This window comes from Lasioglossum baleicum, chromosome 1, assembly GCF_051020765.1.
Source record: "Lasioglossum baleicum chromosome 1, iyLasBale1, whole genome shotgun sequence".
NCBI classification, from domain to species: domain Eukaryota; kingdom Metazoa; phylum Arthropoda; class Insecta; order Hymenoptera; family Halictidae; genus Lasioglossum; species Lasioglossum baleicum.
Window position 1 is genome coordinate 315505 of NC_134929.1, and position 17903 is coordinate 333407.

General features: G+C 35.1%; 1 protein-coding gene across 1 annotated transcript; it reads left to right on the forward strand.

Annotated features, from left to right (window-relative positions):
* The first annotated feature begins 8110 nt into the window (after positions 1-8110).
* On the forward strand, positions 8111-17157 carry Ir87a (Ionotropic receptor 87a). The gene is made up of 5 exons (XM_076445049.1): positions 8111-8613; positions 14485-14659; positions 15007-15197; positions 15242-15848; positions 15913-17157. Exons 1-5 carry the CDS (start codon positions 8111-8113, stop codon positions 17155-17157), a joined length of 2721 nt encoding a protein of 906 aa, XP_076301164.1.
* Positions 17158-17903: the final 746 nt, after the last annotated feature.

Consider the following 17903-nt stretch of genomic DNA (forward strand, 5'->3'; position numbering starts at 1 on the left):
AAGTTCATTCAAGAATGCAATTTATACGAGAGAACGGAAAGTTTCCACCGAAGAAACAAACGTAATTACAAAAAAAAATTTTTTTTCGATTTTTTAAAATTAAAAAAAAAAAATTTTTTTTTAAATTTTTTTTGTACCTTACGATGATGTTTCCGCTTACAATAATCGAAAATTATCCCAATGCAAGAGTGAGTTAATCATCTCTACTCGCGAGAATACATTTTCAAAGAATATCGATGAAAGTACAAAAAAAAATTTATATTACAATCTTTAAAAAAACAATCAGTTCAAAACGAATTATTAACTGAGATTAAATTGAAAATTAATATAAACTATATGACAATTATTAATAACATTGATGTTGAAAACGGATTGATTAATGGACCACACATGCGGAATATTAAAATTTATTACTTTTCAAGAAAATAATAAAATTCCGTCTATATTGTGGTTAGATTTTCAATTGGCCAGAGTAGGAGTGAAAGGAAGAACTCGTTATCGTGATTATATGAAAAATGCAAATATTGATAAAAATTTTACACCAATAATAAAAATATCGAATCAAGTAAATATGTCGAGTGAGGAAAAATATCAAATCACACGTAGTCAATTTCCAGTGGTTCCTGCTGAAGCGATTACGATTCATAAAAGTCAGGGACAAACATACGAGAAAGTATGTTTGGATTTTAAAAAATCAGAAAGGCGAACTTTACAAATATTGTATGTAGCACTGAGCAGAGTTTCAAAATTGAGCGCAGTTTATATATTTTGGGACAATTTAAATTAACAGTATCGAAGAAAACCAAGATCACTACTGCAAACCCGGATAATGAGGAGTTGTATCGTTTGCGAAAAACTAATTAAGACAATTTATTTTGCAACATTAGTATGCTATAACAAGGAACCAAGCGAGCAACGAGCATACGATGTTGGTTTAATGTGACGCCATATAGCAAACATTTTGATAAGTAGAAAACTATTGAATTTCCCTAAAAACGTATAATCTTCTTAAAACGTACACTTAATAATGATAATAATATACTGCAACTAACGAATCGGGAAGTTCTTTGTGTGGCTCGTGGAGAGTCACACACCAAATAAAAAAAAAACATTAATAGCTATAGGTACTACTAGCCATGCGTACCACTAACCTTTTCGCAAGAGTAGTCCTATCCGCGAGCGAGCAAAGCGAGCGAGCAAAAACAACCCTACTCGCGAGCGAGCGAAGCGAGCGAGCAACAATAACCCTCTAGTTTTTTATTTTATATGATTTTATTTTAAGTTAATTTCTATTTTATTTTATATTGTATACTATATATTATCTTTTAAGAATTTGTGTAAGATTAATGATAGTTAAGTAGGTTACTTAACAGTTAATAAAAACATCACCCACTGAAAAGTTATCATAACTTATTACATACCACGTTGTAAATATTTTCTTATAATTTTTTCACGTGAAACGTGCATTATTTCAAATTTTAATACAAATAACGATCATGCACATGTCTGCCGAATATACCTAATGTACTTATATAAAAATCACATTATGGACAAGTTATGAAAGAAATACGTACCAGTATTATTATTATCTATTTCATAAGAACGCACAGTTGATTCTCGGGTATCGCGATAACTCGTTCGCGCGATCTTGTTCTATTGTTTTAGAAGCCGCCCGACAAAGGTGAGTCATGAGTACACTGCGGATCTTTATGCAAAATAAAAAATGTTTGCATTGATTGCACGGCACATGAGCCAAATATAAATTGTATTCTTCTTTTAATTATCCTATTAAGCTGAAACTAATACGTTGATGTCCTTAAATATTTTTAACATGTCCACTGCTTTAAATTGAACGTGTACATTTTTGTCATACATGCATAAAATCCGCAGTCTAGTCATAAGCTTCCCGATGTGTCTGATGTATCGCGTACCCGACTCGAGCCCGATAGGCGAAAAACCAAAACAAGGTAATAAAAGTAGTGGTTTTTTCCCCCTCCCCAAGTTAGCACAGGGTCCTCGAAAACTGAGATTCGACACCCCAGAGTACCCCTAAATGACGTGTCAAAATTTCATTAAGTTCGGAATACTTTCCAGGTAGACGCCTTTTTTCGACCTGTCGACTGGACTATATGAAAAAACTTGACGACACTGAGGAAAATGAAAAATTGAATAACTCCAAGAAAAATGGAAAACTTAATGACTCCGAGAAAAATAAAGAACTTACTGACTCTGAGGAAAATGAAAACTTTAATAACTCTCAGTTAATAAGCTGTCTTCAATGCCTCTTAAAAATGCAATTAATCGCATGTAGGGATTGATCAGGTGTTTCTCTCTCTATATTAAAAAATATTTAAAAATCCTTTGACAAATCTGTTTTGTGGCGTCAGGATACTGCTGTCGATATTCCATCACAGTTTGTATAGTATATATTATTTCTCCACTTTGTTTCTATATAAAATTTTAATATGATCCTCCATTAGTTTAACGCCCCGTTCAGCGGTATCATTGACCACCTTCAGTCTATGTTTCAGTCAGTCTACTTATTATTCATAATAACTTCTTTTTCCGATATTTTAACTGTTTTTCTTTTGTAGATTGGAGCGTATTAATGAATTTAGTTAAGGTAGTAGAGAAACTTCCAGGATTGCAAGATATTCATTTACTCAGTTCTCGATAATACAAACACGGGGTTTTTAGTCAAAAACGCTAGATAAAACATCGATCTGGGACGCTATCTGCCTCAAAAGTCCTATTTTTTCGATTACGAGGCGTAATTTTCATTATTCGGCAGCATGTAGCTATGAAAATAGCTATATGCGCAGTTGTATGCTTCCGAATAATGCAAATTACGCCCCTTAATATATCTCTGTCAGTTATGAATATATAAAAAAACTCTTCAAACAAAAGTTGTAGTATATAAGGAGGTGGATATAGTATCAGAGAAAAAATTTGTTTTCAAAGTAATTATTTCAAGTTTTCAAAGTCACGGATGTTTTTTCTATCAACAACTGTTTATGCTACATACGGATTCTTAAAGAGAAAAAAGACAAATTCAACGATATATCATAACGTCTATTTATGTAAAGATTTAAAAAATTCAAAATTTTCAAATTTGCTGCGCCTCATTTTCCCATGATCCAATCGGCCCCAAAATTTTTCCAGATCATTTTCTCAACATTTGTTACAATTCTGGTTTACGGGACAAAAAAATTTCATGGTCGAAAAATAAGGTCCACCCTAATGTCCATATACGTAAATTACGAGAAGCAGTAAAGGGTGCTTAACGTCGAAGAAGAAAATCCTGGTAATTAAAACTTAATATGTACTACATTCTACGTTATTAGAATAATTGTAGTTTAATTATGATACATTTTATATCAACATTTTTTATTTACACTTAGAAACGCACTGTCTCGGAAGGAAATGGACATTCGAGAGAAGCAATAAAATTAGACCATCATCGCGAAAAAAGATGAGTTTGCAATAACCTCAATATTTTATGAAATTCTATTATAATTATAGTTATGACTGTGTTTTTTTATTATAGGAAGACAGAAGATCAAATAAACTTGTGTATGCTAGTATAAAATCAATTTATATATATATTATACAATTTATTTTATTATTTGTTTGACAACTAATAAATCTACAAATTGTTTCATAAACTAAAAAATACTTCCTGCATTTTCGTATTCTCCAATCAGTCCAAATAAATACCATCAACCTGTTCTCGATCATATACCAATTTTTATTAATGCAATTATGACAGTAACAAAACGTTTCTATTTAAAATGAATACATATTTTGAACATAGTTTTAACATTTTTATTTTTTGGAAGGTTAAAAAATGTAATTAAAAAAGTAATGAAAAATAAAAATAAAAAAAAATCCTCGCTGCACGGGGACCCGAAGGCTAGCTCCAGATTGCGATTCATACGCTCGACGGCTCGACAGTCGAATTTCAGTTTCGTTTCCGTAAGCCGTAAAGCATGGCAACATGGCAAGTTCTAAAAATAGATTGTGGCTCGCACAAGCAGCGCACACGGATATAGTAAAGGTACGCTGGTGAGTGTAGCGCGCGGGCGCGTTGCTAACACGATACCAATACAGTGTCTTCTGCACCGACGAAATGCCGTCGTTGGCCTCCTGTTTCTCACTCCAGTCAGAATATATCCTAGAGGGCGTAAGAGAACACCGAAAAATTCGAGTCCCGCCAACTCCCGTAAGGCTGGCAGTCTTTAACAGTATCTCGTCGGTGACTATATGTATAAAAAATTCTGAAAAAAATTAAAAACGGTTGTTTCAACAATATCTCATTACTGAATTTTTAGTATACCTGGTATCTCCCAAACTTCAGTAGGAAATATGCATTTTTTCGAATTTTTGGTAATTTCCAATTTTTTAAAACCTGTTCCCACACTCTGTAAAATCTGAAAAACGTACATTAATAATCACGATAAGACACATCCAACATAATAATTTAAACGTGGCACGGCGAGAACTTCAATGTCGTATTACGCTTGAATTTATTTCGGATCAATTCCTTCATGCATGCCGTTCGTTTCGTACGAATCGCACGCTCGCCACAGTGCGCCGAACCATTGACAAAAATCGAAAAAGTCACTGCTTCATATCGATTTAAAACTATGTTCATACTATGTCAAAATAAATCAGTTTTTGAGAAAAAGATTTAAAAAATTCAGTAGGAAATTAGTTACAAGCGAATCTGTACGCGAATTTTAGGAAGATCAAATAGTAGACGTTTATTGTTCAATTAACACAGATCTACAAAGCGTATTTGTTACATTTTCAATATAAGTCCACATAAAGAAGTTGTATAATGCAACTTTTAGTATTTCTTCCACAATTCCGATCAGTTGCTATTTATGAAAAAAATTTAATTTAAAACGAAGTTTCCGTTTCGGAAGAAATGAACTGCGAATTCATATATCTACTGAAAACCACCAATAAAACAAAATTTTGTTTATAAATATCGTTTTTTAATGTTTAAATAAATACTATATTTATAATAATATCATATTGTGATTGCTCTCAATATAAATAAAAAACCCCACTTTGTTTCATGTCTCTATCATAAACAGAACAAAAGTTATTGAATTTTGTCCAAGAAACAGGCATTCCGGCGCACTGTGGATCGGTGCGAGCTGGTGCGAGCCGATGACGTCGACGCGAGTAGCTCGCTTCGATGCGAGTACTCGACTCGGCTCGACCAATCGAGTCGAGCTTAGCTCGGCTCGCATTTTGCGGGTACTCGAACAGCCCTATTTAACACCCCCTCTTAATAATTTACCATTGTGAACATACATCATACATTTCATCAATAAACATAATACATTATTGCGCCCTCTTTAGCTATCAGCCTCTATCATTCTCATATCATTCCTCAGCTTACGAAATTGAATATTTGGTAACGCTTTAGTTAGAATGTCAGCTTGCTGACCTTTTGTACTTAGATATTGAATTTTAATTATCTTATTTTTCAACGCATCGTGGATGAAGTTATATTTCAAGTCGATATGCTTTACCCTTCTATTGTTTTCTGGATTCTTTGCCAAAGCTATACACACTTGATTGTCTTCAAACACGATTATACTTTCAACGTTAACATGTAAATCTTTTAACATTTTCTTAAACCACATTCCATCTTGAACTACATTACACAATGCAATTAATTCTGCCTCCGTGGATGACAAGGCTACGGTCTTTTGTTTCCTTGTTACCCAACTCACTACATTACCAAATACTTTAAACAGATATCCGGTGGTTGACTTTCTGTCGATTACGTCTCCACTGTTGGAACATACAACCAGAGGTGGCGTTCGCGACGGAAAGCGATGAGCGTAGAAATACAAAGAGAAAGACCACGAGATGGTGAAATGTTTGTTAAGCAGTTGTATACTTTGTAATTATTATATATAACCTCATATCTCATAATAAATGTCATGTTTAAAGTAATTTACACCAACACGTTACTGTGTGAGAATTAATATCCTGACAGGTTATGGGCCCAGGAATGGTGTAAATTATAGAATTAAAAGAGTAAGGTTATGTTCGAGGCTACAGGTTGGTGACCACGTGTTGAGAAATTATAAAAGTAAGAAAAATGGACACAATACGCATTTTCCCACAATTATCGGCAGATAATTTTAATAATTGGAAGTTTCGAGTACAAAGTTTATTAAGGGAAAAACAAATAGACGATGCGTTGACTGTTGAAAGTGCATCTCTCACAACAGAGGCTGAGAAAAAAGAATTTGCATTACGAGATGCGAAAGCAAAGTCAATTATAGTGCAATGTATTACAGACAAGCATCTAGATTTAGTAAAGGATGCATCAACTGCACGAGAAATGATGGAAGTTCTCAACAAGCAGAATTAACTAGAGGGTTATTGTTGCTCGCTCGCTTCGCTCGCTCGCGAGTAGGGTTGTTTTTGCTCGCTCGCTTTGCGAGCTCGCGGATAGGACTGCTCTTGCGAAAGGGTTAGTGGTACGCATGGCTAGTAGTACCTATAGCTACTAATGTTTTTTTTTTATTTGGTGTGTGACTCTCCACGAGCCACACAAAGAACTTCCCGATTCGTTAGTTGCAGTATATTATTATCATTATTAAGTGTACGTTTTAAGAAGATTATACGTTTTCAGGGAAATTCAATAGTTTTCTACTTATCAAAATGTTTGCTATATGGCGTCGCATTAAACCAACATCGTATGCTCGTTGCTCGCTTGGTTCCTTGTTATAGCATACTAATGTTGCAAAATAAATTGTCTTAATTAGTATTTCGCAAACGATACAACTCCTCATTATCCGGGTTTGCAGTATTGATCTTGGTTTTCTTCGATACTGTTAATTTAAATTGTCCCAAAATATATAAACCGCGCTCAATTTTGAAACTCTGCTCAGTGCTACATACAACATTTGTAAAGTTCGCCTTTCTGATTTTTTAAATCCAAACATACTTTCTCGTATGTTTGTCCCTGACTTTTATGAATCGCAATCGCTTCAGCAGGTACCACTGGAAATTGACTACGTGTGATTTGATATTTTTCCTCACTCGACATATTTACTTGATTCGATATTTTTATTATTGGTGTAAAATTTTTATCAATATTTGCATTTTTCATATAATCACGATAACGAGTCCGTACTTTCACTCCTACTCTGGCCAATTGAAAATCTAACCACAATATAGACGGAATTTTAGTATTTTCTTGAAAAGTAATAAATTTTAATATTCCGCATGTGTGTGCTCCATTAACCAATCCGTTTTCAACATCAATGTTATTAATAATTATCATATAGTTTATATTAATTTTCAATTTAATCTCCGTTAATAATTCGTTTTGAACTGATTGTTTTTTTAAAGATTATAATATAAATTTTTTTGTACTTTCATCGATATTCTTTGAAAATGTATTCTCGGGAGTAGAGATGATTAACTCACTCTTGCATTGGGATAATTTTCGATTATTGTAAGCGGAAACATCGTCGTAAGGTACAAAAAAAAATTAAAAAAAAATTTTTTTTTTTTAATTTTAAAAAATCGAAAAAACATTTTTTTTTGTAATTACGTTTGTTTCTTCGGTGGAAACTTTCCGTTCTCTCGTATAAATTGCATTCTTGAATGAACTTCTTTCGAAAAAATTAAAAAAACTAAAAAACTACTTGACCAAAATGGACCAAAATCTAATCAGCTCTAAGTTACAGCGGGGCACATCGATTGCATCATTCATCATCCTGATCTCGTTGTTACTTTTTCTGAAAACGTTAACGAAAAATTTGATTACATACAAACGGACATACACACGCGCGCGCGCACACACACACACACACACATACGAACATTTTGCTGAAAATAGTCTAAAATGACTGCAATGACCATGAAACGTGAAGATCTGCTAAAAAATCGATTTTCGATTTTCGGGGTCATTACAATAACTTCCCTATAAAATTGGGAAGTTAAAAACATGTTTGAGAGGAAGAGTACGTTTTCTAAATTACACTTAAAAAGGAAGTTATTATCACTGAAATGCGGTCACAACGAAAAACTAGAAGATTTTTTCTTAGGATTTGATACAGTAATAAGAGAAATGGAAAATCTTGACTCGAAAGTGCATCAGTCGGACAAAATATGTCATTTGTTATTGACAATGCACGAAAAGTACAATGCTGTGATAACTGCAATCGAAACAATGAACAGCAAAGAGATGACTGTAGACTTTGTAAAAGCAAGATTATTAGATGAAGAGTTAAAAATGAAGAGTAAGAATATGAATGGAAATGAGAATTGCGAAGAGGTAACATTTAAAGCATTTCCATTTGCATGTTACAAATGTGGTAAGATTGGTCACAAAATAGGAGAATGTAAAATGAAGGAAAGAACAAATTACGTTAGACGATCACACCGAGGTCATGGATTCACTCGGGGAAGAGGGTATAAACCCAGAATGACAAATGTAACTAGTAGAACCGATAATGAAGAGATCAGTTTTGTAGCTTTAAAAAGTGATGTTAGATATAATAAGAGTAACCTTGGAGAGTTTATTTTAGATTCAGGAGCTACTGAACACTTGGTGAAGCCAAATTTGGAAAAGTATATGCAGAATGTAGAATTATTAGAAAACAAAATATTGTCACGTCGCTTTTCTAATTTTCGAAAAGATATTAGTTCGAAGGTTTGCGACACCGGGATTTTATAAGCCGAAGGCCGGGCCATGCTCGGCCGTACGATACGTGGTCCTCCCGGGACAAAACACGTCCGCAGGCTCACGAGATTTTCCGCAATTAACACGAATCTTCGGGCGCCAGACACTCGGAAGTGTCACGCGAAATAATCTAGTACTTCGAATCCAAGATTACGTTCAACTCGCAAGCCTACGACGCGGACACGAATCCCGAATAGCTCACGAATGGTACAGGGTTCTACGCCGGGAGAACACGAGGCATTCCCCACGGCGCACAGTGTGTCGAGTATATGGGAATTCGGGAAAAAAGTCATAACTCTTAAACTATGCAATTTTCGAGTAAAGTACCTTAATACTTTTTGAAATAAAATGCAAAGACGAATCGATTGGTATATAAAAAAAATTTTTTTTTTAATTATATATATAATTTTAATTTTTTTTTAATTGCGATAACCTTGTTTCTCATGTTTTTGTACTGCATAAAAAGTAGTTTACAATTTTAACGAAAATTAAAAAAAAAAAGTACAATACTGTATACATTACTTATTTAAATCTTCACAAGGAGGAATTAAAACTTAGGAATCCTTAAGAGAATTCCTTTATTTTACCTAGAAATATGATAAATAAAATGAATAAATTATTTAATTAATCAATTAACATAGATATTAAATATATTATTAAATAATATGTGTACATACTATACTACTTCAGCTTCACTATCATCAGAACAAGTGTCTGGGTTGGAATCTGATAAGTAGGATGTTTCATTTAATAATAAATAGTCTCTTATATCTGCGAAATCCTTTTTTTCTTTTTTCGTATGTTTTTTTTTATAATGGGCAATAATTGGATCCGACTCCAGTAGAAGACGATTTAATAGGTCTTTATTTGAATTTTCTCTTGATGTCTTGCGGGTATTATGTTCCCGAAAGTATTTTATATTTTTATGTTGAGCCTCTAGAGCTTCTTCGGATAATTTTCCAATAGGAACATTTGTATTTTTAATAATTTCGACTGCATGGAAAAATAATTTATGCGTAGTTACCGGCATCACATACCAATTATAATGTTTTAAATATAATTCTCTAGCTTCTTCAATTATTTCTTGGAATTTAATAATATTTATATTTTCTCCGCATGATATAACTCTCAGAATAATACCTAATTTCTTTATTAGTTCACAGTCAAGTCCAGTTATTGTCGAAGTTAATAATGGATTTTTAAAAAACCTGCGAGCCGTATTGCCATCATTAGTCGTTCCGAAACCTACTTTTGGCCTATCAATTATTAAACCCGTTAAGGTTCTAAATTTGTCTTGAATATTTTTTTTTGTTTCTGCAAAAATAATTTTGTGGCTTTCATTTCTTACTTGCCACGTCTTAAATGGCAACCTATACGCTATGTGCAGCATGTTTTCAAAACATCTTATCCATAGATGAAGTGTCGAAAGCCCATAAGAATACATCGTCTCATCTGGTTTTTTAGTAAAAATTGCATGCGTATTCATTTCTTTTGGTGTAGCACCGCAGATGTAACAAACTTGTGCGGATTTTGTTCCTGATAGGACATTGCAAATGCTTCCATCTATCATAGTGAATTTTACATCGTAATACACAGTTATATTCATATTGTTCTTGTTAATATTGCTGGGACATAAAGTTGAAATATCTTGCTGTAAATTAGTATATTCGTTCTGCACTAATTCTTTACATTCCTTTGCAAACAAAAGTTTTAGTGGTCTGCATAGTGATGTTGACGCGCAAGATTCATTCATCCAAATAATATTGTTTGTTTCGTTGTCAGTTATGTGGATTGGTACAATCGCACTCACAAACATATATTCATCATTTGCAGAATCTTCTGAAAATGTTTGCTTATATTGACTGAGCCCCGAGGTGCCATCAAAACCACACTTAATTAATAATGTGATATTAGTAACTTTGACATCTTCCATCAAATCAATAATTGAAGATGCGGTTCTGTGTAATAATTCCTGCATATTTATTTCCGCAGATGTCTCAGTTATTTTATATTTACTCATGTCTGGCAACAGAGATGTTTTACATTTTTTTAACTTGTAATAAGACGGAAACGATTGAGGATATTTGGAGTTCATTGTCTCGCGTAAATTTTGGTACCGCCTTATTGATAGTTTTAAGTTTGAGCATACAGCTAAACTTTCCACCAACGAAAAGCTTGTATGTGTGCTCGAGTTTTCTATTTTATTTAGTAATTTGGTGGCATAAGTCAATTCCTCAACGGATCGAGTTTCTAGTAAATCTTGTACTTTTAGTTTTTTTGATTTGTTTCCGCAGTGTTCAAAAGGCTTTATTGGCCTTCCCATTGTTGATGATCTCTCCCTACTTGGTCCGGCTTCTATTATGTTCAAATGGTCTATAATAAATTTATCTAGAATGATTTTTGAATTAAGCCATGTTCCGTAACGCACATTTATTCTTGAATATATTTTAGAGCAAGCGTTGAATCTTTGTTTAAATCTACAATGCATCAATTTTGACAATTCACTAAGATGTTTTTTAATACTGCCTGGTGCATCAGCCAAATTTAAACTTGTTTGAATAAATGTCGCTAGGGCAACCATTTTATTTGTAGAACGTCTCCATACGTCAAAACATTGCCGATATGTAATAGAGTGACATTGGTCTAAAAAATTAAAAAAAGAAAAGAAGAAATTAATAAATAGGAATAAACACATAGCATAATACACAATTACTAATTCACGGTCTTTCTTTAATTTCACAATAACACTTACCATTTATTGATAGAGAACTCATGTTTTCTTATAACTATACGCTTGGATTATAAATTTTATAAATAATATTTGTACGTATCGCGACCGCGTATCACGATAATGGATTGCCCGCCAAATTAATCTCAATATAATATAATAAAAACTGACTCGAAAGATTGCTGAGAAAAAAATCAGTATCTGTTTCGGCGAGCTGTTTTTTCGCCCTTGTCGTCTTTGGTCCCCACTCCTGTCTGTTAGGATTATTAGGATCTTCGATATATTAGGATCTTCGATAGACTTTATTACACTTTTTAACACTTTATTCGAAGTACAAAATTACATGCTTCCGCGTGTAGAGTAGAATACAGAATAATCGAGAAAAGAAAAGAACGCGAGGCGAACGGAATCATCGTATAAACAAAGAACGATCAGTCCGATAGATCACGCATTGTTACACAGATGATGGCGCGAATACAAAATAAAGGTCGAGTATTAATTTTCCACCGAATTGGAAAATTGATCTAATGAGCCCGAAGTGCGCTGGGCCCATAGCGGGGGTGACGAGGCCGGTGGCGGAAATTCCAGCAGATGGGAACTCGATAGACTATGTTAAAAGCGTGGACGGCGAACGCACGCGTCTCAACGTCAACATAAATTTCTACTATTTTTAACATTTGTGTATATTTATGCACTTAAGGTCGACCGCCATATCAAGTCTGATGTGCTTTAAATTAATATAATACGAAATCTCAAAGGAACCTTTTGGTACTTTCTTTAATACTGAATTGAAAGATTGTAAATATTTAAACAATTTTAAAACTAAATATATAATTTATAAGAATAAAATTGAACACATATGTAAGTACTTATCAAATGGCATGCGTCTAAAAATAATTGCAACAAATTTCTTCGGAAGACTACGCAGAAAGCCGCCGTGCGCGAGCGTCTTAATATGGTTTTTTATTATTTTCTCCGCTTGAGCTAATGTGAGCTGATTTAAACCAATGCGAAATTAAAGTTTAATATGCCACCAATTACTGTAAAAAAATTCACGGGTGTACTTTGATGTACTTTTTTTAAAACTCTAATCAAAGTTGATAAATGTTAAACATAAAAAAATTAGGACAAATTGCGATAATTTAAAAAAAATTTTTTGGGAGATTGAAGGTCTAATAATGCTAAACACACCCTGTAAAAATCAAATTAAAAAACCAAATAGCTTGCGAGGGACGCATCTTTTAAAAAATGCGCGGAATTTGACAGTGAAGTTGCAGCCTCAATTTTAATAACAAATTGATTTATTCAGTTAACATTTAAGGTAGTTTTAGAAACTACGTTTTGTTACGAACATTTTAGGATATATAAATTTGCCGATCTTACACTTTGATTTTCGGACTTTTTTCCATTGGACGACACACTGTGCGGCGGGAAGGTCTCACACAAGGAATGAACAAAGTTTCGGCTAACAATTCGTTTATTAAACGAGGTTGGTGAGCTGCCGACGAGCTCGGCAGCAATTACAGAAGTAGCCGGCGCGTAATATCACGACAGATGGAAATCGCACGCGCAGTTTCTCTCGTAATTTATTATTTCGCGAAGAGTTCGGCAGCGATAAGAACTTCGCGACGCGGAAGGCCTCGAAGGCCGTTTTCCGACCGAACTCAGATGAAATTCGCGATTTCTCTCGGACTTGCGTCGATCGAATAGAATTCACGAACGCGAATCGAACACGCGACGGCTTCACACCATGGAACGAGTGCAGGTTAACTATCCCGAATCCGCGACTTCGCGTTTAGATCGGCGTCGTACAACCGCCATAAGGCGGCCACGCGGCCCCCCGCTATCCGACCGGATTCGTACTGCGACAACGATATCCTTCACAATACGAAGGATTCGTGATTTGACACCAATAGTGTCACCCAAATATCGTCCGCCTCGTTTGCCGTTAACTCTCGCGACACGAATACTTAACCTCGCCGCGCTACCCGAGCCAACACAAAGTTCAGAAATAATTATTATCGAAAGCCTGATCGGCGCTTACCACTGGTAATTCGGCAGCAGATGACCGGCAGCAAACCTCTAATTATTTCCCCCGGTGTCAGCAGGCGCAAAATACAAAAATGATTAGCAATCGTTCAAAGGGATGACTTGTCGCTAATGATTCCAAAGACGCAGTGATTGTTCACGCGGTAGTTCGGGTACGCGGAAGCGGAGCGTCCCCCACTTTCTTATTCTACCTTCTTCGCGCAACGTCTCGGCCTATCGCTAATACGAAATTTCGCGTTGACGAATCCTAGGCGACGGCGTTCGGCTTCCGGCGTCTCACGGCGTAGCCGGCAGCGCTGTCTTCCGATTGGCCGCTTCCCGAGGAGACGATCGGCGTCAGCCAATCCGGTTGCGGTGCAGCTTCTTCCCGGACGAGGCGACGACAGGGTAGAGTAGTTGATCGTCTCTGCACCGGATGCCCTCGTCGGCGCCTCCAGATTGACAGTCCTGGGCCTTGACGATCTTTCGTTGTCTTCTTTCGGGATCCTGTCTTTTGCCTTCCTCGAGGTGCTTACCCTCGAGGATTCGTTGCCATTGCGTTGAAAGTAGAATTCCGGATCCCGCCTGGGACCCGGATATGGTCCTGTAAACTTTCGTGGCGCAATTTGGCGCGACATTCAAAATATTAGAATGTGCCTTTTTGGGTCTCACTCGTGCCCAGGGAGAGCGCTCGCAGCGGCCCTTATCGCGATGCTTGACTAGAGGGTGGCCCGGTCTTCCGTTAGAGAGGTTAGAGTGACGTAGGCAATCTTGCCACGTCACAATATATATCCATATAGCAAATGGAGAATGTATGGAAGCAACAAAGATGGGTGAACTCAAAGCGACACTCGATGATAGAAGAATTAAATTAAAAGCACTAATTGTAGAAGGATTAAATCATAATCTATTGTCAGTAAGAAAATTAGTACAAAATAATCATAAGATAACATTCAACAAAACAGGTGTTGAAATTTTTGGTAACAATTTTAAGTTTTTTTAGTAAAAAGGAAGGTAACTTGTATGTTTTAAGATTGATAGTTACACAAAAAGAGATCATAAATAGTCTGGAAACAATTAAAATAGAGAAACCTGAACTGTGGCATAGAAGACTAGGCCACTTGAATAAACGAAGTATGAAAATTTTAGGTCTACCAATCAGTGAAGAGAAATGCAAGGTATGTATTGAAGGTAAAGCATCTTGGCCTTCATTCAAGGAGTACAAGAAATAAACAAAACAAATAGGAGAATTGATACACTCAGATATATCTGGAGCAATAAAACCATGTACTACAGGAGAACATAGATATTTTCAGGTAATCGTATATGACTACTCCCACTTCACTATGGTGTATTTGCTCAAAAACAAAAATGAAGCAGAGAACCTGAAAAATTATATAAGAGAAATAAAATCGCAGCATGGAGTGGAAACTAAAAATATTAGAGTGGATAATGGCGGAGAATTTATAACAAGATCTTTCAAATTTTATGCCAGATCTAAAGGTATACATATTCAATATACCAGAGCCCATATACTCCTCAACAGAATGGCAAGTCAGAAAGGATGAATAGAACGTTGATGGATAAAACAAGGACGAAGTTTATTGAAACAAATTTGCCAAAACACTTATGGGGAGAGGCAATTAGGTGCTCTGCGTACGAACTGAACAGATGTCCAACTTCAGCAATTTCAAATGCTGCACCAGCAGAAATTTGGTATGGAAAAAATGAGACATATCTAAATTAAAAATATTTGGAAGCACAGCATGGAAAGTTAACATACCGCGACTTAATAAATTGGATCCGAGAGCCAAACAAATGGATATGGTCGGATATAGCGGAAGTGGATATAGGCTGTGGGATCCTGAAGAGGACAAAATCTCAATTTCTAGAGATGTAATTTTCGACGAAAATAAGACTGACTACACAGATACGAAACAAACTGGACCGGATTCAAATAATCCAAGCAAGTGGATCACGCAAGTAGAAAACGATGAAGTGATCAAAAACACATGCCCAGAACATGTAAATGAAGAACAAAAAGAAAATGAAGAACAAAAAGAAAATGAAGAAGATGGAAATAATAACAGGAATGAAGAAGATGAAGAAGATGCGAATAATAATAGAGAGCAAGAAGGGGTGACATCAAAAAGAAAAATCAAAAAACCCCAGTGGCAGGCAGACTATGAGATGTACTCAGCGTACTGCCTATTGACAGAATGTGATAGTCCAAAAACTTTCAAACAAGCTATATTAGATCAAGAATGGAGAGAAGCAATATCTGATGAAATAAAAGCACTCGAAAAACAAAAGACTTGGGAAAAAACAATATTACCAAAAGGGAAGATAGCTATAGATACTAGATGGGTATTTACAATCAAAGATGGAGGACGGAAAAAGGCTAGATTAGTAGCGAAAGTTTCAGTTTCAGTTACAACAAGACGAATACAAAGCCATATACGCCCCAGTAGCAAGAATGGCTACAATAAGAATAATGCTATCTAAAGCAGTACAAGAAAATTTGAGTATCAGACAAATAGATATACCTACGGCTTTCTTGAATGGCAAAATTGAGTCCGAGGTATATATAAAGATTCCAAATGGTGTACAATACGGAGAGTTTAAAGCTTTAAAGTTGAAAAGAGCTTTATATGGGTTGAAAGAATCTCTGAAATGCTGGAATGATAGGTTTGACCAATTTGCAGAAGACGCAGGGTTTAAACGGTCTCAATATGATTTTTGTCTTTACTATAAAGAAGACTGTTGGATGTTGATATATGTTGATGACATATTGTTAAATGGAAACTACGGTAAAGTATTGGAAGCGTTGAGACATGAATTCAATGCGAGAGACATGGGAGAAATAAAAAATTTCCTAGGAATGGAAATATCAAGGAGTAAGGATACGCTATCAATAAGTCAAACTCAGTTGATCCAGAAAATTTTGACAAAATTTGGAATGATAGATTCTAAACAAGCAGCAACTCCAATGGAAGGAAACTTTCAAATAGATACAAAGCTAGAGGGAATCAATGTCCCATACCGTGAAATTATAGGAAGTATAATGTATCTGTCTATTACATCGAGGCCAGATTTAATGTTTTCTGTATCGTATTTAAGTAGAGTACTAGATAAACCAACTGAACAGACGTGGAAAGCAGCGAAAAGAATTTTGAGATACATAAATGGAACAAAAACAATGAAGTTAATGTATAAGAAATCGGATAACTTCAATATCAAGGGATATTCAGATGCAGATTGGGCAGGTGATAGAACAGACAGAAAAAGCGTAAGTGGCTTAATCATATTTTTTGCAGATAATCCAGTTTCATGGCACTCCAACAAGCAGGGCTGCGTAGAATTATCTACTGCGGAGGCAGAATATATAGCTGCTGCATCTACAGCACAAGATGTAATTAACTTAAAAGGAATTCTCTCAAATTTCAACATTCAAGGAAAGGCAGTAATGTATGTGGATAATCAAGGGTCAATCAGTATGGTAAAGTCGTACGAGAATTCAAAACGAGGGAAACATATCGATATTAAAGATATAGTACGGAAAAAAATTATAGAAGTGCAATACGCAGAAACAAGATATAATTTAGCTGATGTGATGACTAAAGTACTGACTAAAATTAAGTTTGTAAAGTTAAGAAAAAATATTTGTGTGTATTAGATTAAGGAAAGTTTTTTGGTTAATCCCCAGTTTGGCTAAAAGAGCGAATTAAGCAAACTTAGTATAAAAAAAATTTGCGTTTAATTCGAGGGGGAATGTTGGAACATCCGACCAGAGGTGGTGTTCGCGACGGAAAGCGATGAGCGTAGAAGTACAAAGAGAAAGACCACGAGATGGTGAAATGTTTGTTAAGCAGTTGTATACTTTGTAATTATTATATATAACTTCATATCTCATAATAAATGTTATGTTTAAAGTAATTTACACCAACACGTTATTGTGTGAGAATTAATATCCTGACATCCACCCCAGTCAGAATCTACGTAACTCATCAATGGTGTCTCAGTATGGTCTCTATTGTATATTAACTTCAAAGTTGTTGAACCCCTTAGATACCTTAGTACTCCCTTTAAATATAACCAAGTTTCAGTATTTGCTTTGTCTTGACATCTGCTCAAATAGTTCACTGCAAAGCTAATATCGGGTCTCGACCCCAACATGAGATACATCAGACACCCAATCAGCTCTTTTACTGGCTTATCTTTTACATTGTCACTTTGTTGTGTCATAGATATTCTTAATTTTTGATCGATTGGCAACGCACGCATTTTCGCATCTTCAAAATTAAATCTTTTCAACATACTTAAGATATAACGCGTTTGACTTAATTTCAATATGCCCTCATCTCTATCTATCTCTATCTTTAAGCCAAGACAATTTTTAATTTCACCTTTATCTTTCATCTC

Coding starts and splice junctions, on each gene's coding strand:
- Ir87a (XM_076445049.1), top strand. CDS start 8,111: ATGGAAAATCTTGACTCGAAAGTGCATCAGTCGGACAAAATATGTCAT. Junction 14,660..15,006: donor TCAGTGAAGAGAAATGCAAG/GTATGTATTGAA, acceptor TCAATATACCAG/AGCCCATATACTCCTCAACA. Junction 15,849..15,912: donor TAGCTATAGATACTAGATGG/GTATTTACAATC, acceptor TTTCAGTTTCAG/TTACAACAAGACGAATACAA.